The sequence below is a fragment of the Colias croceus genome, chromosome 6 (assembly GCF_905220415.1).
Source record: "Colias croceus chromosome 6, ilColCroc2.1".
NCBI lineage: Eukaryota > Metazoa > Arthropoda > Insecta > Lepidoptera > Pieridae > Colias > Colias croceus.
In genome coordinates this window covers 2,082,368-2,107,188 of record NC_059542.1, presented here as the reverse complement: position 1 = coordinate 2,107,188, position 24,821 = coordinate 2,082,368, and the positions used below count along the sequence as shown (strand labels likewise).

At 33.4% G+C, this 24,821-nt stretch overlaps 1 protein-coding gene across 2 annotated transcripts in view; it reads left to right on the top strand.

Annotated features, from left to right (window-relative positions):
* The window catches only part of LOC123692883 (rho GTPase-activating protein gacK), a 149,323-nt gene that overhangs the window by 60,301 nt on the left and 64,201 nt on the right, over positions 1-24,821 (top strand). For both annotated transcript variants that reach the window (XM_045637721.1, XM_045637720.1), the window contains exon 3: positions 23,446-23,641. In XM_045637721.1, the coding sequence (XP_045493677.1) occupies positions 23,446-23,641 (196 nt within the window). The remainder of the gene's footprint in view (positions 1-23,445; positions 23,642-24,821) is intronic.

Below are 24,821 nucleotides of genomic sequence, written 5' to 3'. Positions count from 1 at the left end.
TTATGATTCTATGTATAAATTTAAAGGCTTAAGCTATTCTTTTCCACGTAATCGAATAATTATTCAGAATTTATATGGTTTCACGACTTTCGCATTTTTCTGTTATGTTCTGTGATATCGTGAGTTTATTTTTACAATAAAACTATTTCAAATAATGATTTAAGGAATTTTCTGTATTGTAATTTGAACAACTACTACGAACTATTATTGAAGTACCTTCGTACTACAGTATTATTAAGTAGGTTTTTTTTTTTTTTTTTTTTTTATGCTGCGATAGGGGAGCGCTTGGCCACGATCTCGCCTGATGGTAAGCTGAGATGTGGCCTAAGATGGAGCGTGCTTCCCTAGAATGTACCTGTTCACTCTCCTCTTGAAGACCCCCATATTGTACTCATCGGGGAACACAGATTCAGGAAGCATGTTCCAGTCCCTAGCGGTTCGAATAAAGAATGTCGATCCGAACCGCTTAGTCCGGGTACATGGAACGTCAACCATGTGGCGATGCCTAGAATCTGTGCGCCTCGACGAACGATGGTAAAATGGGGATGGCGGAACTAAGTCGTGCAATTCCGCAGCGCACTCTCCAAAGTGTATCCGGTAAAAAACCGATAGACTTGCCACTCTGCGACGATGAGCGAGGCTCTGGAGGTTTTTGCCTACTAGCACATCGTCGTTTATGAGCCTCTTGGCACGCCTCTCAATCGCCTCAAGCGACTCCAGCTGGTACTTGGCAGATCCATCCCAGAGGTGAGAGCAGTATTCCATGCACGAACGGACTTGTGCTTGGTAGAGATTGAGCAACTGTCCCGGGCTGAAATACTGCCTCACCTTCGCCAGTATACCGAGCTTTTTTGAGGCTACTTGGGCTTTGGATTCAATGTATGAACCAAAATTAAGAGTAGGCGTTAAGGTGATTCCAAGAAGCTCGAGGCGGTCAGTTATCGGCACGGATACACCTTGGAAGGACGGAGTCAGGTTGAATGGACTCCGTTTTGCGGAGAATAGACACGCCTGGGTCTTGGACGCATTGAACTTGACCAGATTGGCCTCACCCCACTCGGAGACAGCCTGTAAGGACAAGTTCATGCGTTCGACCATCGCCTCCCGTAGCGACTGGATTTGTGCTGCACTGGCTCGCGCGCTAGATGCATATCTCTCCACAACAGTGCCATCGTCTGCGTACCCATAGATACCGGGTCTCAGCAGATCGTTAATGTGTAGCAGGAAGAGTGTAGCGGAGAGAACTGATCCCTGAGGGACCCCGGCATTAATAGCCAATTGGTCGGACGAGCAGCCGTCGACGACTACTCGAATCGACCGGTCTCTCAGGAAATCTGAGATCCAGGCGCAGAGACCAGCAGGCAGACCGTAGGATGGAAGCTTGCCAATAAGACTATCATGCCAGACCCTATCGAAGGCCTTCGAGATATCAAGGGAGACAGCAAGTGCTTCACCATGATTCTCGATGGCCTCGCTCCAGATGTAGGTGGCGTACGCTAGAAGATCCCCAGTGGACCGGTTTCGGCGGAACCCGTATTGTCGGTCACTGAGGAGGTCGTTCGCTTCTAGGTGTGCTAGGAGCCGGCTGTTCAGTACACGCTCCATAGTCTTACAGAGTATGGACGTGACTGAAATTGGCCTGTAGTTGGAGGGGTCGGCACGACTGCCTTTTTTGGGCACGGGCTGCACGTTGGCAAGTTTCCAAGATTTTGGTACTATTCCAGTCGTCATCGAGAGGCGAAAGAGGCGCGTCAAAACAGGAGCAAGTTCAGGTGCACAGGTTTTAAGAACTATGGCTGGAATTCCATCAGGGCCACTGGCTTTATTCACTGGCTTCATTCAGGTAGTATATTCTTAATACTTTCAGTGCATAATAAATAAATAAAAAGCACCATTCAATCTCATATGAAGCACCAAGCCACGAGTAACTTGTAGAAGCTTGTAGCAAGCTGTATTACATAAATAAATCTTCAAATGACAGATCAAGAAACTGCGTTTCCCCATCATTAAAAGAATTACAGAAGCCCTGCAATGGTTTGATTAGATTCCTAGGCTCATGAAATTACTACTCACTTAATGATGTCACAGTTCGCGCGATTGTATGCAATTATGTTGTGGCAATTTATTTTGTTATTTTCCGTCGTCGTGACTTACCGCGCTTTCTAAGTTCCGACTGCTATTCGGTGTTATATATAAACATATATAGCATGTATAAAAAGCGTTATGTATATCTAAGATGAAGTATACGTAGCCTTTTCTTACAGTTGTATTTATAAAAAGGTTTGCTACAAACTTCTAAATTAATACATACATTATTATAAGCGTGTAATATTCAAGTATGGACTAGCTTGTAAAATAAAATACGAATGTTGTATTCTATGTTAAAATAAAGAGAGCATTGTTTTCATAAATCATAATACACATTAAAAAGGTTTGCATGCATTTCAGCATTACGCGAAGCGCCCGAAGCTTTGCTAAAAGGTTAAATGAAAGTCAGTTCCGTTTTATGAACATTACGTGAGTGTAATTTTAATGGATTTTTGTATTTGCTATCATTTTAAAGGCTTCCTTATTCGTTACGATAAACTGTTTAATACTTATTTGTTTTATTGCTTGAAAGACCGTGGGAATTAAGTGTTACTCTATATTGCAAGCGCTTTAAATCAACGTACTTTACGTTGTTATAAGATTGACTGTCATAAATGCATTAATGAATGTAGGGCAGATTGATTTGTATGTGTTTTTATTGACGTGACACATTTTAATGTATCTGATAATACATGCAAAATCAACACATATTATAACGATCGAAAATTGATTCAAACCTAATTCTAATGTAGAAATTATAGTATTTCCCGTACAATTTGTAAAGAATTAGCACGATTAGTGGTTACTAAGTATACTGTAGATAAAAAGCAAAGATAATTGAAGTCCGACCACCCCGTAGCAGGCGTAAGGGGCGTCTCACCGTAAATTTATTACCACCATTACCCGCTATAGTTTCATTATCTTGTTTTACGTGTCTGGCGGCTTCGAAATACAATGTTGAGACTTTAGTTTTTATACCGAATGCACCTTTGTGTATTGGATTAACGGGTTTCATTGTGAGTGACTTTGTTTAATTTTAATACATTTGTCTCGGAGTTAAAATTTAAGTTAAATTACGATTTTTTTTGTTTTTATTGATTGAAAAATTATGAAAAGATTTGCTAAATGATGGGTCCTTTTAAATTTAGTTTGAATCTGTTTTCGTGAAAGATTGAATTGATTATTATTATTAATATTTATACTTTTGTGTATATTATTTTCGTAACCTCATTAACTCGGCTTTCATTCTCCAACTTGATATCGGACATGTCATTTTTAACTCGATAATCACGTGCCATACAAATAAATAATGGAGAAATGAATTACATAATAATAATAATAACAAGCAATTAATTAAAGTTCAACACTTCGTGACGGGTTTGCGTGTTACGCCTGAATCAATCATTTGCTATTTATCCAACTACTTATACCTTCATCAAGTTTATATATGTTCTTATAATTTTCTATGAAGCAAGCACTTATACAAACTAGCTTTTGCCGCGTCCTCGCGTGCACTTCACTTAAATACGTGACAGCTTTGCACGTATGAAGCTCCCTATTTTTCAACCCCCACTAGTTTTGTTTTCGAAACATAGATCTATAGCCTATTTTCCTATCCAAGGTTTAATCTTTATATTCAAATGTAGCTAGACTCAATTCTATGTATGAATTAAGGAAGAAGATTTAAAACTTGCTGATTTCAAATATTAGTGGGTACTTTTTAATACGACGCTTGTTCATTTTTATCAGCAGAAAATACGTGTTTTTTTTTTGTAAACCATTTCATTAATGAACGAAATTTACACTGGTAGAGCTAGTAACAAGCCAGTCGCGTTATAAAAACAAATGTTAGTTTAAAGATTAATACAATTTACATAGTATCTAATATAAGTAAGAAATAAACTATTCAAGTAAGAATTACTACTAAAAAATATTAGTCTAGTCTCCACAAACTAAAACTCTACAGAAAGAAAACACAATGAAACCTAAAGTTCCCTACAATAAAATATAACGGTCCATGCTCTCAGTTCAATTAGAACTTTTCAGACGCATAATGAAGTCACGTGTTTCGATAACTGCATGCAACAGGGGTACAAGGTGTGCCTTTGTTTTATAATGGCTACAAAGCAAGACTAATTAGTAGCTTGAATAATTTTTAGTGTGTAACTGCGATTTAGGATTTAAAAGCGTAAATTAAACGGAGAGCTTTAAAACTTTGATTATTTATTATTGTGTTAGTATTTCACTGTATTGGTTATATAATATGTATTTTTACAAAAGCTTGAAAATTCTTCTGTACTTATATCTGATGCATTTAAAAGTTATTATAATCTCATTATATTGTTTTAAACGGAATAAGTTTTTGGTATATGCTTTGATAGAGATAAGCTCTGAGTTAAATATAAATTGTCTAGTATTAACTAAGATAATTTTATAGAACGTTGGCAGTTTCTTTAGACTAGAATACTAATAGTATGTCTAGACTTTAATTGATACCAGTTAGCGTTAAAGTTTTCGACATTAAATAAATTAAAATTTACATGATTTTTAAATACAATTTTCTTGTGACATTGCAAAATATTCACAAGACAGGTTGGGTGTTAGGGGCCAAGTGACGTTTAGGGAAGGTTAAATAATTAACGTCAAGGGCCTGTCGGCTTAGCACCCTTCTGATGTGTAAGGGTTTATAATGAATTGCTAGTTTTTGCATTTAATAAAAATAGCAGTTATAATTGTAACTTTTTAGTTAGGTACGAGTGGATAACGACTTATAATTGATTAATGATTCCAAAATTATGCTCGCTATTTCTTTGTTTTGCATGATTTTCTCGTTGATTTTTTAATGTATTATTATTAATCGCTTTCTATAAGCTAAAGCGAAAATTTTCTGCCAGGAATATTTAAATTAGTGGTAATAAAATATTTCGAATTACTGTAATACGTACCACATTTCCTAAGGGTCCTGTCGCCCCTGCAAATGGCTGACTTGTCAGATTTTATAATAGCCGGGGAAGCAATTTTGGGGTAATACCTTTTATCCAGAGACTTGAATAGCTCCTGATTCTGATATATCCTTTCAATTTCACTCTAGTGTAAATTATTGATAATGTCGGGACATCTTATAGATGCAAAGGAAAAATCTATTATTATGTTGCCTCTCTGATTAGATGGCCTATACATTTTCACTTTTTTAAGACACAAGGAATTATATCGTTACATACTTAATCTTGGTAACATATGTTCAACTGAAGAAAGTTTGTAATTTATGTTTAAATTTATGCTATAACCTTAATCCAATAGTATCGAAGGTTTGAATGTGAAAATATTTAGAGTGACTTTACACAAATATCAATAAGCAAGTCGAAAAATCGGAATTTAAATAATAACTCGAACATTGCGATTTTAATCAACAGATTGATACCAATCTCTTTAAGCCGGATTAAAAGTATTACGAATTCCGGAATCTGGTTGAAAAAGTGAGAGAAAAGTTCCCTTTTTAACTGGCTAAAGAAAGTAAATGCTTATTTGCATCGGAGGGTCGGTTGGAACATGATTCTTGTCAGTAAAAGTTATCCAAGGCCGCATATAAAGTGATCTTATTATGGACATTCAGGGCTTAAAGTAATTTACGTGAATTTAATGATAGATAAAGTTTATCGACATTTTAAAAAGTGTTTATGAAAGTGAATTCTTTATATAATTGCGAGGAATTTCGAAACGCGAACGGAATATTGATTTTTGTATGCTTTTTTATCGATGTTTGTCAGAAAGTTTATCTTATTTATTTCATACAGTAATGATTAATTATATTACCAAAGGTTAAATGTTACTACCTACTGAATAAAAGTGAAAATTATTTCGAAATAAAAGTATTTCAGTTGTAACTACTTAATGCAACAATTATTACACGTTTCAAAGTTTCAATTAGACATGTACACAATTGAATTCTTCGTGATTACAGTATTTAAATGACAATGCACATGTTCGATTATTCAATTCGTACGCTATCAAATATTATGAGCTATGTCGAATCGTATTGATTTAAATTACCACAGTATAATAATTATTATAACCGTTATTGTATTGGTGTTGCCAAAAACACTTCGCAATGCAATTAAACTTAAGATTGACATGATCTAATTTTCGACCACCAACGTAGTGAATTGATTTATTAATAAATTACAAATTATTGAATTTGCAGGGTTGCTTAACTCCCTTTCGAATTCCTTCAACTTTCCTTTTACTATGTGTTGTGACATCTATGTTAATTTTCATAATTACTCAATCGATATGAAAAATTGTTTTTTCTTAACAAGATACAGATAATTAAAATTTACCATTTATTTTACAGTATTTTCTTAATCTTCAACGACGAACGACGACTTAATATTACTATACAAGTACTACGTATTGCGATTTTTTTATTTTGTATACGTAAGGTTAATAGGCTAGAATTAAATAATTTAAAAGTGTTTGTACTCATTTCAATATGCCAATTACAGTCAAACCTATTAAATAATAAGGAAGTCGTATTTTGTTATCATTACAGTGAACCAATAATTATTTGTCTTCAATCACAAACGAGAGCGTTTAGTGTTAATATCTGACATACGCTTGACAGCTGTCAATTAAGAATTCATAGGAAATCTTTTTGAAAATCTCAATGACCGATTAATTATATTTATTTATAAATTACGGCGGAAATAAAACAAGATTGATTTATCCTAACACTATTTTATAAAAATAATATAAATCGAGGAATGTGTAAACTATAAAAAAATATAAAAATATTAGAAGAAAATGCAAAATTATTTATGGCTATTTCATCATATTTTTAGATGGATAAGCGCGGCCTCATTCCTCAAGAGCAATCTCTTATATTTATCTTATCTTTATTATATACTAGCTGTGCTCCGCGGTTTTACCCGCATTGCTCCGCTCCTGTGTGTCTTAGCGTGATGATAATATATAGCCTTCTTCGATAAATGGGCTATCTAACACCGAAAGAATTATTCAAATCTGACGAGTAGTTGCTGAGATTAGCGCGTTCAAACAAACAAACAAACTCTTTAGCTTTATAATATTAATAGATATAGATTCAAAAATATTTATAAACGTGTGCGTTACAATACATGTTTTCCTTACTCTTACAAAAACTTTTATATGACATTATTTGTTATATTCTTAAGAGTTTTGAAGCATTATTTTCTTTTACACGTCGTTTTGGTCTAATAGCTCTCAATACCCTGAGGGATGAGCAGTGCATTACTCTCAAAGGGCTGCGTTTGACATGGGATAATACTGTTAAAGACAGGACCAAATAACATGAGCTTTGGTGATATAAAATATGTATAAGACGTTTCTTGAAGTGGAACTTTTTTAACTTGCCTTTTTTTCACCAAATGTCGAATTATAAGTATAAAAACTATTACTTAACTACTACGTATGTTTTAATTAGTAGTCTAATTACCCGACTACGGCAAAGCAAAAGGAGGGTTATGATTTTGACAGGCTATGTATGTATGTATGTATGTATGTTCATCTGTTCCCTCGTAACGTCTAAACTACTTATCAGAATTTGACAAATGACATATCATTAGAAGCGTCTTAATTGTCCGCTGGTTATAGGCTATATGGGGTTTCACAAAATCTAATGTGGCGTCCTCTATCGGACAAAACATACAAAGTAAAAAAATAAAGTTAAGATAAATATCCCGTGTTTGGTATCATTTGAAAGCGCTTGCCTTGTACATTTTGAATATATATATATATTACTAGAATTTGCTCGTGACTTTACCTGTATTCATGGGCTGATTGCATATAATTCACATCTTTTCGTCCATAGCTTCTTTATTAGTTCATCAGTTTAACTTTTGTTAATATTATGCCCCCAAATACACTTTAACACCAAAATAGTACAAATAATATAAAGTGAAAAAACTAAAACCCAACTACGACAATAACCGGCGCTGAAAAAGTATAAAACAAGATTTCAGAATACTGAACTGAACAAAGTTGCTAATGTAGTTGCAAGTAAATGGTCACAGTAGACTCAACCAAGATGCCTTCGTTGTAAATTGACAATAATGTCATACAATACTATTCTGAAGTATACAATATTCCACTATGTAAAGATAAATTTTCATGTTTGGAAAGGCGTAGTCACACGTTACATACCTAATATACCTATCTACCGTAGCACTTCAACAACACGTTACATACCTAATATACCTATCTACCGTAGCACTTCAACAACACGTTACATACCTAATATACCTATCTACCGTAGCACTTCAACAACACGTTACATACCTAATATACCTATCTACCGTAGCACTTCAACAACGTGTGACTACGCCTTTCCAAACATGAAAATTTATCTTTACATAGTGGAATATTGCATACTTCAGAATAGTATTGTATGACATTATTGTCAATTTACAACGAAGGCATCTTGGTTGAGTCTACTGTGACCATTTACTTGCAACTACATTAGCAACTTTGTTCAGTTCAGTATTCTGAAATCTTGTTTTATACTTTTTCAGCGCCGGTTATTGTCGTAGTTGGGTTTTAGTTTTTTCACTTTATATTATTGTTATTTTATAATTGGCGCGAGCTTTTAAATAAACTAGATACTGACAAAAAGTTTGGTTTGGTTTTGAGTTTATTTATAGATAATAATATAGAGCAAAACTCTACGTTAAAAAATAAACATATAATATATTATGTGTGTCTTCTTTTTAAAATTTTCATGGAGATTATCATACCCTAGTGAAAAATGAACCTTTAACATATTTTTAATCTTTTAGATGCACATTCCCCATACACAAAATATGATTAATAGCAATAAGTCTGGAGGTCTAAATAGAATGGTTTCCCAATAAAAATATTTGCCAGACGCTCGAAAGGCGATTCAGACATGACTGGACGCGTGTTTATTTTTAGAGATTCGTAAGTTGAAAATAAATAAACTTGTGCAGTGGAAATAAATCACTTGTCGACATTTCTTTGTGTTTTGCATTTCTTTCGTACTAAGTAAGAAGTGAACTTAAAATTCATTACATTAAATATAGAAATATTAATAATTATACAGGGTTACTTGTAAAACACCGGCAACCTCGCAGGACAAGATAGCTAACATCATAAGCAACAACATTTGTTCTACGACTTTTGATAATTTGTTAGATTTTATTTCCATACAAAAATAAATATTCATTTAATTTTCCGTTTGAATCTTATAAACTCTACGCCTCCGAAAAATTACGTAAACAAGAAGCGAACGAGAGGGGGAAGAGGGCGTCGCGTCGTCCATTCGATAGTGAATAGAACATAGACTTACAAATGTTAGGAGAGTACAATAAAAGTTTAAAAAATCATTTAAAAATAATTTATTGCGTTATGCCAAAAGTCGTAGAACAAAATATGTTGTTACTTATGATGTTAGCTATCTTGTCCTGCGAGGTTGCTGGTGTTTTACAAGTAACCCTGTATAAAGGTGTGAAAGAAACTGCTAAAAGCTATGAAAAAGCAGTTTACTAAATATGAATTACAAAACCATTAATTCAGAAAAATTTAGTACAAGTTTTCGTTTTATAATTTCTTAATCTTAAAGTAATATGAAGATTGCACTATGCAATATATTCGAACTATAAAAACATTTTAATTGCTACATATTCCATCGCCAAATCGGATACAATATAATATGTCACATCTATTATTACTTATGTGATGGATTAGGCACATAACTACGTAGTACATTCTGTGACATGATCCACAGCTCTACGCACTAAGATTTTCGATGTCCAACAGACCAGTGAGAACTAACAAGAAAACATACACTTATCAAACCAATCAGTAAACAAGGCAAGTTCAGTGAGGGCCAGATAACTTCGTTATAGTCTCTGCTCTAGTGATTTCCTAATGACCGAACATGACCAATTTGTAAACGTAAAGTTAGGGTTGTAGGTACAATTGAAACATATACATTGAGCGATTCGAAAATCTAGACTTAGTATTACAAAGCTGAAGAGTTTGTTTGTTTGAACGCGCTAAACTCAAACAAACTTAAACATTCATTTATTCAATTAGACTACTATTTAGTAGCACTTTCGAATCGTCATTACATAGATAAGTATTTTTAACATTTACCACCGATCTAATCTCAGGAACTATTGGTTTGATTTTTAAATTATTTTGGTGTTAGCCCATTCATTGAGGAAGGCTAAGCAATATATCATTACGCTAAGACCAACAGGAGCGGAGAGCTGCGGGTAAAACTGCAAGACACATCTCTAGTTTAATGATATACGTAGATATCGTAAGTTTTTTCAACAATTGCATTAAGTTCATTTCTTGCACCATAGACAAAAAACTTAAAATAATATATACTTGCAAACGGTTTCACGGAAAATTTCTCGTTTTGATCATTGCTAAAATTTTCATTAAAAAAAAAACGTGTTTTACCTTTGGTTTTCATGACACAGTTCAATAGCCGCAATAACTTGCCCATGGACACGTACAATGAAAACAGCAAAGAGCAATATCAAACTATCGTAAACTACAGCTTTTCCACTATTCGCAAATATTCGTTTCGAGTGCAATGGCTACAAACGGTTGATTGGAGCAATAACGTTCTAACTGTGAGACGACACCTTGTAAAAGGGTAAAGCCATAACCGTATATGTACTAGTGTTATATTATTTGTGGTATATGTAAGATGTTGAACGGGAATCTGCAATAGATTTCAGATTAACTCGATTGGCGTGTAAGATGTAAATTCGAGACTATTGTGTGTTGGTCTATTACTATTGTATACTTGTCTCTGTGTAAGTCGACGCATTGGCTTATAATGTATACCTACAAACTTTCACGTTCATAATATGAGTAAAATTTTAAATGTTTATAGAGTAGAAATAAATTAATGATAACTGAAAACTAATCTAATTATCTGAATTGTTGCAAATACTTATAATTCCAATTAAAGTTTAAAGCACATAAATCTAGGCTTTATCTATTTCTATTTTCGCTGCAAATAGCAAGCGAATCGAAAACGACTACAAAATATTTCTTAGTTCATTTGTAACTATTTGTTGGAGTAATTTAACCGAGTCGCTGGCTGTTACTTGTGACATATGGAGCTATTGGAAGAAATTGGACAACACTCTGAATTGCCGCGAAGAATATATTGTCTATGCTTTTGTGGCGGGAAAATTTATTGACATTTTGTTTTTATCTGTGCACAGGGCTATGGCCTTTTTTGGGAATGGAAATTTTAAAATTGCATGTGTAGGTATATTTATTATTTGTGTTGTAGAATTTGTTATTTTGAAATTAAAATCTTTAAAAAATGTGTTTTTTTCTTACGCTCTATTACCATCAAATATAATGAAAAATGTTTTGCAAATAAATAAATGACATGCAATTGTTGACGTCGGATACAGTCGTAGCCAGACAATTTTATTGTGATATATGAATGTGACTGTTTAAGAAGCTATTATCGATGATACAATGCTTCACAATGAAGCTATGTAACGCTATTTCGCGGTTAATGTCCCACTTTGTAGACTTGCCTTTATGGCATGATGCATGTAAGTGAGCATTTTGCTTTATTTTATTGCCTCATTGCATATCTTCATTTCTTCGTAATGTTCTTTTTAGATTTTATCAGAATAATTTATATTTTTAATGTTGGTATTACATATTTAATTCGCAAGAATATGAATTTAAAACTTATAACCGGTCTGGTAAAGTAAAGTAGTAATAAACGTAGATACTTACATTATATAAAACAACAATAATAAAATCATTAGGTACTGTTTAAAGTTAATTTAAGTATTTATTCTTGTTCTTTTATTCCTAATATTGTGAAAGTAGAGTGAAATTGAAAAAAAAATTCTTCATACGTTTTTTCAGCAATTCGTACTTCGTAGAGCTCTATTCTAGTTTCAATAACAACACTATCAAAAAAACCCGCCGTCACTTGTTAAAATAATCACCTAGTTAGTACTAATAAAAGATAATCTTGTCTGTTTCGACAAAGTCGTATGGTTCAATCAACGTCGAATATAAATTAACATACAGCATCAAATCTGAGCGCTGTTGTGTCCAACTGTCGATATAATGACATTATTCAAGAGATATGTCGTGATTCGTGATATACCGACTTTGAAAACTGAGCCCTTTATTGTATGGGGAATTAGTAATATTATGCTTGAATTGAAATGTATTTTGATTAAATTTCTATTGTAATTACTTAATAAAATCATTATATGTTAGTAATGGATGTAGTGGAAACTTAATTGTAATGAAATGTGTCTTTTAAATTAGCAGCAATATTTTCAGAAATATTGTGATAGTTCGATCAAGATGATAATAAAATCTCTCTGAGTTGATGATCTCTACATTTGACATAAAAGATAAATGACACCATTTAAAATTATCCCACAATATTATATTATTCAAAACCAACACTGTATTTTACGGGTTAACGTAAAAACTACAATATCCGTAAAGTGCACTTAATTCACCAATCAAAAATGTTTTATGAACACATCAACTTCCTTATGCTAAATGTCACAAGAATTTAAGATTACGTCCAAATAATGACAGGAGCGTGAACCGTTAAAAATGCAGTCATGCTAACTATAGATTAGTTAGGTTAGTCAGACGTAAATTGATCGAGCACAAGTTAATTTGAATAAAAATATTGGCTAGGACCTAGGTACATAGGTATTTAGTTATCTATGTAGGTACACTTTGTAATAATAATTTGTAGTCCAATGAATGTATGGTTTTATGGATCAGTGACAAGAGATTATTAATTATAGATTATGATATAGATGTGTTTTCAAAATATCCTTGTTAGCATAAATAATATATGATCTATAATTTTAGACCCCTTAAAATGTATTACAGTGTTATGTAGAGTCTCTTAACCTTAAATTATTTTTTTAACTACAGATCTTGTAGACATGTTCCAAAAAAAAAATACCTACCTAAGTAACGCAATGAAATAATTGCGGCCCATTATATCTGTCCGTATGTCACAATAGTCATTACATCTATTGATTATACAACTGGCCTATGACCCGGTATCGTATCATTTATATCAGCAGGAAATCGTTCGAAATATCAGCGAGATAGAAACGATATTGGTATCGAGATATCGATTTAACTTACGGGTACAGAACGTGATTTAGCGATGCAAATTTGCAACTTATTAGGGATCGTACAGATTAGATATTCATTATGTTTACGTGTAATATGATTATATCAAGAGATATAATTTTTTTTGAATAATTGTTGTCTGAATGTTAATTGTTGAGGAATAACTGATTAAACAGGCATCTGAAAATCATACGTATAAATGTTTTTAACGACTAGGTATTAGAGATATAGGTACTGTTATATATATATATAAACAACAAAAGAAAGCTGTATTTTCGTACTAGAGCTTTTTGCTTCCCAGCCACTTGAACTCATGGCTTTTAAATACGGTAAATATTTTTTAACAATCCTCATATCATAAAGGAAAAAATAACTGTTATATCTTAATTATCCTTTTATTAAACAATCTATTCATAAGAATTAGTTATATTTTTCTACATAAAGATGCCATTAATTATTCCAATTACCGTATGATTTGAATAATGTACACCGAATGTTATGAGAAAACTTAATTCAGCCCATTTTTCGTTCAATAAAAAATAAATACAATGACAGTTCAATAACCCCTTGCTCTCACGCAACAAAATAAGTATCAATTGAGAAATTCAACCTGTGTTTTATAATAAACAATACCAGATATGAGCATGCGTGAAAACATAACATCCGTTTAATTTTATAGGAATTCTTTATCAATCCATTGATACGTCCATTCATGGACTTTCACTTTAATTCATGATGTAAGTTGACTTATATGTAGTTCAGTGTGAGTCGTGTGATGTGAAAATGTCGTGCAGTGTCATAACATGATATCGAAAGAAGCGCGGTTGTTTTTTTTTTTATTGACAGCAAGCAAAGGCGGCATGACAAGTGACATTTGTATCTAAAGTGACAGATACGTGTGTATGAATCAAAATATTAAACCACAAGTAGCATCTAGTTTTGAATTAAAAAATGGTGATAATATGACTTAATAAATAATCCTGAAAGAAAAACCCCTGCTATAAAGTTTTGCCTTATTCATCAAACACTCATTACAAAAATCCATCACAAACGGGCACTAACTCCATTTCCATAGCATGCTATTTCCCACGATTTTCTGGTTCCCATAACTCAAGGAACATTTAGTCCCTGCAATGAACGTGATTGTATGCAGATCCATACGTATTGTTCAATTATTCACATGATAGGTACGGACGTGAACAATATGTTCTTGTGTGTTTCTTGTTTCGAACCGTAGACTGCGGTATACCTATATATGTGGGATGATAAGGTGAGATGTATGATTAATTGATGTTTATTAACGTGTGTAAGATTAGTTTCTGAACGATGATTAGAATGAAAGAACGATAGACTATGATTGAATCAATGAGAGAATGTGAAGTAATGAGCAAATGAGGAATGATCTGTCTCTTTTCATTGGGATCGTGGGTGAAGACGGCTGTTTCTCTGTAAGATGTTTTCTAAAAATTAAGATTGTGGTCCGAAAATAAATCTCAAGAAGTTCAAAGTGTTTTTAATTTAGCCCCGATCCTACAATCTTGGGGGCTCGTCCAATTGAAAGAGGAAAATCGAAGATTACGACGGAAAGACGATCGGCGGGAAAGTAAGGTTATCTCACCGGGCGAGGCGGCGCGGCGTGGTACAACTTTTCATGCTAATAAGACGACGACGACTAATAAGACGTATTCCAATAAGACGACAACTATAAGAAAGACGCAAAAATGGGAAGAAAGGATAAGAGAAACAGCAGCAGTTTTAATATTGAAGACGAAGGACGAAAAGAATTTAAACAAAATGGCGGCGACACACAGCAGCAACAGAACACATTATTCATGACGGCGGACCTTATACCGAAATTTACGGGACAAGACTCTAATTACCCTGTACAAAAGTGGATTCAAGATATCGAAGATAATGGATTAATATTTCAGTGGACACCATTACAGCAACTTCTTGTTGCCAGGCGATCACTTAGTGGGACGGCGCTTCTTTGGCTTAAATCGGAACGACCATTTAAGACATGGCAGGAGCTGGCGGAAGAAATATCAAAGGAATTTCCATCTACGTGGGATACGAAAACGGTACATGAATTAATGAGTGCGAGAAAAAAACAGGCGAATGAAAGTTGCATTGATTATCTACTTATCATGAAGGAGATGGGTAAGCGCGGCAAATTAGCGGATTACGTGACTATAAAGTACATAGTTGACGGTATTATCGATGATGAATACAGTAAGATTATGCTATATGGGATTAAGACGTACGCGGAATTAAAAGAAAAGCTGAAAATTTATGAGTTAGTGAAGTCAAAAACAAAGAAAATTAGTTCCAGTCAAGACCGTCAAGAAAAGCCTACAAGTGTATATTCGAATTCATCTCATGTAAGAAACACATTACGTTGCTATAATTGTGGTGATCACGGGCATGCCTCATCAAGCTGTCCTAATAAAGAAAAAGGAGCTAAATGTTTTCGTTGTAACTCATACGGACATATAGCATCAGCATGTGATTTGAAAAAAACAGGTGCATCAAAATTTCAAAGTAGAAGCATTCATAAACAAGATGGCGTCAGCGCAAGCGGCGGCGATAAGAACGAAATTCCATTGCAACAAATCGGAAGTATGAAAAGAACGATGTTCGGATCTATCGGCGAATGTTCCGATCTGAAGTTTGTCGGTCAAGATGGCGGCTTAAGAAATATTGAACGAATGATGATTGATTATGATTGCAATGAAGTTTCTATTAATCAGTTGACAGATGACAAGTCTCAACAGGTTATGAAGATTGTAAACAATGACGAAATAACAAAGAAAAGTGAAGAAAAACGTTTGAAAAAAATTGTTTTGAATAATACTGAAACCACAGCGCTCATGGACAGTGGTAGCGACGTGAATTTGATCAACGAGGACGTTTATTTATCGATGTGTACACCAAAATACGACGACAATGTTGTACTCACCGGTCTCGGCAGTGCAAAAGTTAAAACACTTGGACATTGTATTGTGAAGTTACGAATCGACGGGCGTGATTTCGAACAAGAGACATTTTATATTGTACCTAATAACTGTATGCCTTACTGTGCTATTATAGGTCGTGCGTTCTTGAGCAATGTTGTTATGGTAATGGATGAAGGAACAGTGTTTGTTTTTCCGAAAGGTGAAAGTTGGATGACGAAAATTAATTGTTTTTTTTCTACTGTTGATCTTGTAGGTACAGTAAGTAATGAAAGTGTGAAAGATGAAGTAGTGAGGTTAGTTGACAGCTACAAGCCACAGCAAACAAAGGAAGCTCCTGTGGAACTGAAAATAACTTTGATGGACGAGACACCTGTTGCACAGCGGCCACGCAGACTGTCACCTAAGGAGCAGCACGAGGTCGACCAGCAGATACAAGAATGGTTAAAAGACGGCATTATAAGGGTAAGTTATTCAGATTTTGCTAGTCCTCTGGTATTGGTAAAAAAGAAAGACGGTTCAATTAGGATTTGTATTGATTATAGACTGTTAAACAAAAAGATTTTAAAAGATGAATATCCTCTTCCAATAGTAGACGATCTTATAGATAAATTAGCAAGCGCTAAAGTATATTCAGCCTTAGATTTAAAGAATGGATATTTTCATTTGAAAATAAATGAAGAGTCATGCAAATATACAGCTTTTGTCACCCCGACAGGACAATATGAATTTTTGAGAGCACCATTTGGCTTAGCTACTTGTCCTAAAGTGTTCATGAGATTAATTACAACAATTTTCAGAGATATGATTGCAGCGGGAATTATCATAATATTCATCGATGATTTGTTAATTCCAGCTCGAGACGAACAGCAAGCTGTTATGAGACTGAAACAAGTTTTACAAAGAGCATCAGAATATGGATTGAATATCAACTGGAAGAAGTCGCAGTTGTTAGTAAAGAGAGTTGAGTATCTTGGACATGTGATTGAAAATGGAACGGTCATGCCTTCCCCTGAAAAGACTGAAGCTGTACTCAAATTTCCAGAACCACAGAATGTCAAGCAGTTACATAGTTTCTTAGGACTGTGCTCATATTTTAGAAAGTTTATTGAAAATTATGCTCAGATTGCTCAACCACTTACAGATTTATTGAAGAAAGATGCAAATTTTAAATTTTATGATGACTGATGATGGAAGATGCTGATGATGATGAATGACTGTGACTGTGTGCATGTCTGAGGGCAGACATGGTGCAGGAATGGCCGAGTGTGGGATGATAAGGTGAGATGTATGATTAATTGATGTTTATTAACGTGTGTAAGATTAGTTTCTGAACGATGATTAGAATGAAAGAACGATAGACTATGATTGAATCAATGAGAGAATGTGAAGTAATGAGCAAATGAGGAATGATCTGTCTCTTTTCATTGGGATCGTGGGTGAAGACGGCTGTTTCTCTGTAAGATGTTTTCTAAAAATTAAGATTGTGGTCCGAAAATAAATCTCAAGAAGTTCAAAGTGTTTTTAATTTAGCCCCGATCCTACATATACACTATTGAGTTAATGTAAAGTTAGGGTAAAAATAAATCTACCATATCCTGGATTATTGGAATTACGGTTTTTTTATTCAAAACAACCTTTGCTGACTTGCATTAAGTATCTAATGAAATATATTAACATTACCATCTGAATAGATTGTCTCATTACATTTTAGTTGGTGAAAAGAATGCATCTAAAAAATATGAGAGCATTTTCACGTATAGAATATTCTCAATCATTTAAATTTATGCGTATATAACACAAGTAAACTTAATCACCTATTTTATTAATATTTATTGGGAAGCAGTTTAAAATGGTTTCTATAATAATTCGTTTATTGGCGGGGTCAGTGGTTGGACCAATTTAATAGCACGGCGTGCAAGTGGCCGCGGATCATTTTACTCAATAGAAAACGACCATAAATATCAATAGAGGGAAATTGTGCACATGGTTCATAGGTTGTGAGACTGTACAATGATTTTATGAGCTTCACTTTAAGTGGTACTGCGAAAGTTCGCGCTTAGTTATTGTTTCGTGGTGTTGTTTACTCTGGCTGTTAGTTGTGAAAATATAATAGAAGCAAGAACAAATATTTATTTTTATGTTATAAAGACTTGAGAACGATCAAATTATTTGCTTATAACTAGATACAAATATATTTATTAATTTACTCAATACATAAACTCAATTCACATAAAAAGTTAGATTTGCGGTATTTATTAAATTTAAATAGTAAAACCTTCTGAACAAGAATATATATCTATGAGTCATCATGTTGCGATAAATAATGATATAGAATCTATCAATACTTTTCGTCTATAAATTCTTACAAAAATGTTTTCTATACAAGAATATACCTACGAAACTTTTGATAATACGAACCAATGAATAAAAGGTCCAACAGTTTAGCGCATCAGTAAAATTGTAAAATGGCTTGTAAATAAAATATAACATTTCAACACAGTGTCATCCACATTGGGCAAGTTGAAACCGGGAAGTTAGTCGTAAACCTATTCCCATAAAAGTTTTCATCGAAGTTCCGAGTGCTTTTAAAAATAAAATGTCTGTGACGCGACATTGTATGGGTTTTTGGCGACACGTGCGCTGCCAAACTTTGTTAGACTGTTTTTTTTCTCGCGCCCTTTTCATAGATTGGTTTCGGTAGTTTTAATGTTTTGGTAACATTTTTGAAGCTTTAGACCTGTATTGATGTCGATGATGTCTACTAGTGTAATTTAAACATAATTAAAAAAAATGTGTGCGTGTATCTTCTAGTGTACACACGTAAGATGTGAAAGTTCTTTATGAGCTTATTTTTCAAAAAATAATTTACTTTACAGAAATACGGTCGAATCACGCGTGGTAGGGATAGGAAAAAGATGGCGCGTACCGGAAAAATGTCACGCGTAACGAAAAAATGTTATACTAAATTTTTTCCAACCCCGATAAAGAAGTTTCACTGCAATAAAATAATATTGATTTAATGCAATCAACCACCGCAAACAAAAGTTAGTTAGTAATTATAGCCATTACTTAATTTTACTGTTATGTCCGTTTCCATATTTTTAAGTCAAACAATAAGATGTGAAACAAACGAACGACACATGTATTATAATTATTTATTACAACAATGCTTCATTTACCTTCCCACGTCGATCCAGGTCCTTTCTCATTACAAGTAAAACTAATTAATTCAAGCGATCAAACAACAATACGTTTCATTTAATTAATTAAAACACGGAACTAAATGTGAGAACTGATGCTTATCTCTTATCTCGAGAGGTCGTTACATTTCTCTGTTCGCATACATACATAATAGATACGAAAGATTATATATAAATTGGCTTTAGCTTAGATTTTCGGTTGAAGGAAAATGTTCGCACAAATCCTTCGTTATATGTAGAGATTTAAATTTCTAATTGTAAATTTTTGTATTGTCATATTGGGTTTTTAAGTTGATAGAAATGATTTCTGTGATATTTGTTTCGATTAGATATACATATTTAGAGCTCATACGAGTTAGAAATCTACATAAAATTTGCCTACCTATCACTAGCTTTGCTCCCGCGGCTACTCTTTCTTGTATTTTAGGTTACAATTCGACAGCTGTTCCCGAAACATATTTCTTATTTCACTCCCTCAAAGCTATATATGACAAATACTATCCTATTTTATTCTTTGTTCAATTATAATCAAAATCGCTATCATTCCTATTCATATATAATTGCATATTAATTACTTTAAATAACGATATCTACATGTTTTACAAATTATACACCTACTGTTTTAATTTAATAAAAAACTGTCAGGAACTTTTCTTTTCTTTTGTTATAAACGTATGTATGAACAGTAAATTGATACACTTAAGTAAACGATGTATGCACATTGATATTAACAACTAACAACGTACTTTTCACGGTCTCTGGTCGTTCCCGTGAGACTCTGTGTTCCCGAGTTTATGCATTATAGGTAGATGATTATATGCAACGATGGACAACGAAGAAAAAGCATGTAATAAAGTGATATTCACTGTGTTATGAATAATGTATTCAATTATTTTTTTGTATCTGTTCACAAGAAAGTGATAAAAAATGAATAAGTCTATTATATTGAGATATACATATGGAGACGACACCGCCTACATCACTTGTGTTCCGCTCATACGCCATATGGCGTAACTGCACGCTCATTTTTGATTTGTTTTAAAGTGAAACACATCAAATATGCCTTCGTGTGTGTTACGATATTGCACAAATAATACAAATAATACGGAAAAGTGCAAAGGAATAACTTTCATCGGTAAGTACCTAACTAGATAATAATTTTTAAAACTTAGAGCAAAAAAATGGCGCACAGATTTTTTTCGTGGAGTCTCCTCCATACGTAGTAATATTATCTCAATGATTATATGACTATAAAAAAAACTGAAATCTAAGTTATATTTATTTTATTTAAAACTAGCTTTCCGCCTGCGGCTTCGCCCGCGTTTTTGTTAAGAAAAACCCGCATAGTTCCCGTTCCCGTGGGATTTCCTGGATAAAACCTAGCCTATATTACTCGTGGATAATGTAGCTTTCGCATGGTGAAAGAATTTTTAAAAACGGCCCGGTAGTTTATGAGACTATTCCTTACAATCAAACAAACAAAGTTTTCCTCTTTATAATATTAGTGTAGATAACCTTACATCGCGTTGTAGAATTCCAAGGATATCGTGTTTATTATTGTATTCTAGTATAAAAAATATTAATTAGTATTTGTACGTAAGTTTTTAAATCTATAAACATAGGTTTATTGGAACAAATGTATGAAAATAATATTCAACATCCTATGTTCTATTTATCTAGTATCAAAACGAAACAACAAAACTGTCTACAATTTACATAAAACACCATAACTAGTTAGTTAATTCTTAAAGTAAACAAATATTCCACATCTAATTTCATTAATCACAGAACGAAGCTATCACATACAGTTACGTATAATTTATATTTTAACCACAACGAAATAAAATGTTTCATGGGCTATTCAAGTTCGTTAGCATTTTTTGCAATACACGTTTCGTGAATTATGTATATGTGAATGACCTTATGATATACATACTACAGATTATCTAGTATTATAAAATTGTAAACGTTATGTCTGTGTATTGGTGTACAAAAATAACTATAAAAACAACTTGGTTCTTTGTAACATACAGACTATTTATATTGCGTGCGATTGAATAGTTATATATATATTTATATATATAGTAGTAGTATTTATAAGTAAAAATTACTTAATTATAGTTATATATATAGTAGTAGTATTTATAAGTAAAAATAAATACAGAACACAAACATAGCCGTCGCTTAAAGTTAGTTTAGTTATAACATGACATCACTGAGTATAAAATATGACCTCAGATTGCGGTTATGTCATTTGGTGTTAAAAAATTCGTTCTTGTGGCTATATTTCCTGGAACTATTTTGATGATTTTACAAGAAATAAAAAAATAAAAAACATGTGCAATATTTTTATGACTATAAAATGCTCCAAAACGAGATATAGCTGGAAAGATCTGTATCAAATTAAAAACCTAGTCTTTACTGTTTCTACGCTATTTATAAGGATAATAATTTATATTTTACTAATGTAGGAACTATTTTTCGTTGAAATCGGATTATTATTTTGTCTGACGATACTTAATTGGTTTAAATTAACAATTTAATGTAAGTTTATTAACATTCTTTCAGAGATATTAACATCTCTAACGATGTATTTATAAGTATCTACAGTTACTTCTAACAAATGGTTTAACAGTTTAATAAACGTGACTTTATATTCAATTGTATAAAGTGTACGTGTACCTACAACTGTACATAACATAATATGCAATAAAATTTCGCGGTAAATTCGTGATGTTTTTGGTACTTTGATAAGCACGATCAACGAAGACTCTATCATAGAGAACATTAGAAGAACATTTTCTATATACATAATACGTTCATATCTAAATACGATTTAGAATGTTAGTATTATGTTTGCTTAAATGACAAAAAAGAAACCTAATGTGAATATCATCGTAGTAAAACAGAAGTAATATCGTGTGAACATAAGTGGTACATTAGCGACAAGCCTTTGATGTGTTGAAGTACTGACAAGTATCTGATTGTCAGCACTTGGAGGCTAGATATTATCGCAGACTTAAAAAAAAAACAATGTTTCTTAAAATAAGTAAGACAATTGAACAATGCGGTACCTGATGATAAATTCTATATTGGCCGAGATATTGAAAGTAAGGAATGGGTTTTGATATCGGTAATTTTAGGTTGTGATTGTACCGAACCTAATAAAAAGGCCACAAAAATCTATTAAATACATCCATTATCTTAAATAAAAGCAAAAACGCTGCACTTCGATCAGATGAACGTATTTCATTAAAAAATCACTTCGCATATCATTTTGAAAGCCTCGCTATCTGCTCTGATTAAAATTTCAATATATAAATGTGCTATCGTGCGAACATTCTGCATGTACCTGCGTATTCAATTAATGAAACGTGAAATACTTTCTTGAAAAATATTTTGCGATAGTTTGAAAGTTTCATTTCTCCACGATCTTATTCTTGTTTCACCTTGACACGTTCTTTTGGCATTTCGAGTTTCGCAATCTGCTCCTCGCCCTGTATTTAACAGATCACAATTACAACATCCGCTTACTGATTTTGTACTGAACGAGTCAATTAATACAACTGGATCTTGGAATTCACTTATGCATTCCACTGCACACGGATGCAAGACTTTCGGATATTCGTAAGATTTGTAATGTTGACTAGGTACTAGCTCCTGTGAAGTTTTGATGATGTGATACACAATACACGGAAAAATTAACAATATCAATTGAATTTAATAGATCCTTAAAAGTTTCCTTTCTAACTCTAAAAGTTGTACATTGAAAGGTCCTCGCTACGGAACTTAGAATATTTTATAATAATTGATATTGAATGAATTGAATAATTTTTGATCATTAAATTCCAAAATTTTATTAATATTTATATATCGTGTATAAGATTAATTAAAGTTGATATTTGTAAAACCAATATTTTGCTTCCTATAAATATTATGAATGCAAATAGGCGGCAGTCAGGTGACCCGCCAGTTGCCTGTTTAGCGATACAAAATATCCTAAACGTTAAACTTAAATCCCTCTTTCATTCCAGAGCTTCCTCGCGGCGAACGCAAAATGCTGGTGGGCGGGCGCACTCGCAGCTGCCACCGCGGAGCTCCGCTACGCGGGCTACGTGTCCCCGGGCGTGCTGCTCGTGGCCGGTGCGCCCCGGGCGCTCGAGACCGTCCGCGGGGCCTACTCCCGCTCCGTGCTGAAGCCCCCACCCACTTATCTTATCTGTGGTCTTGGTGAGTAGAACTGTAAAACTATAATACGTGATAGTTATAAGTGGTAGAGTTGTGTTGTTTAGCATAGAACACGTTTTTAATTAAATCGTTTAATAGGAAGTGAGGAAAAGATACTTCGAATAATACTCGCGTAAAATCAAACAATAAAAAAATGTAGTAATAATGAAAAAAATCACAATTAAAATGTTTGAGTGTAATAATGAATATCTATAATAATAATAGGTCTAACATTTGCTATTTTACATAATTTATATTTCGTTGAGAGTTTAAACAATAAAGTATATGATGAAATATACATTACGATAACCAGCTCGCGTATCTAATAAGAAATAACAAACTGTCAGTAGCCACATTATAGCCTACGTGAGGTTCAAACGCCAACGATACTCTTGAGTTATACTGAAACATCATACTTCCGTTGTCCATTCTCACAAAAAACATAAAGTATTGTCTTACACATGTAACGCTTGATTGTAACCGGTATTATGCCTTGTACCACCGTAATAACAAAATAATCCACCATGTAGTGACAAAAAATCGCAGACAACTTTCTCACGAGTATCTATAATGTTACCGAGAGCAAGATCCGTACAACCTGCATACCAGTTTCCACCAACGCGCGACGGCCTTGTAAGGACGTCACAACCTGCGTTGTCGTGGGTATTGCACGACCGGTAAGGCAGTGCACATATTGCTAATGTTACGAAATGATTGCTATTAATGTTATTGAATCGATACTAAATAGAATTCTATTAATGTTTTTTTTTCAGAACGATTGTACTAATAATATCAACATTTTACCTTCCTCATTACAATTTTCCTTGTGTGGAAAGTTGGGGCCACTTTTTATGTATAATTTGTTGAGCTCCTTCTTGTTCAATTCTTGTTTATCTCTGATTTAAAAATAACAATTTCTTTAAATTGACGACGCGGTTGGCGCAGTGGTAAAGTAACTGCCTACTGAGCCGACGGTCCCGGGTTCGATCCCCGGTCAGGGCAAATATTTGTGTGTTGAACTCAATTATTTGTTCTTGGGTCTGGGTGTTATTATCTATATATTATGTATTTATTAAATATTATATTTATCGTCGCCTAGTACCCACAACACAAGCCTTAATTGAGCTTACTGTGGGACTAGGTCGATTTGTGTAATAATGTCCTATAATATTTATATATTTAT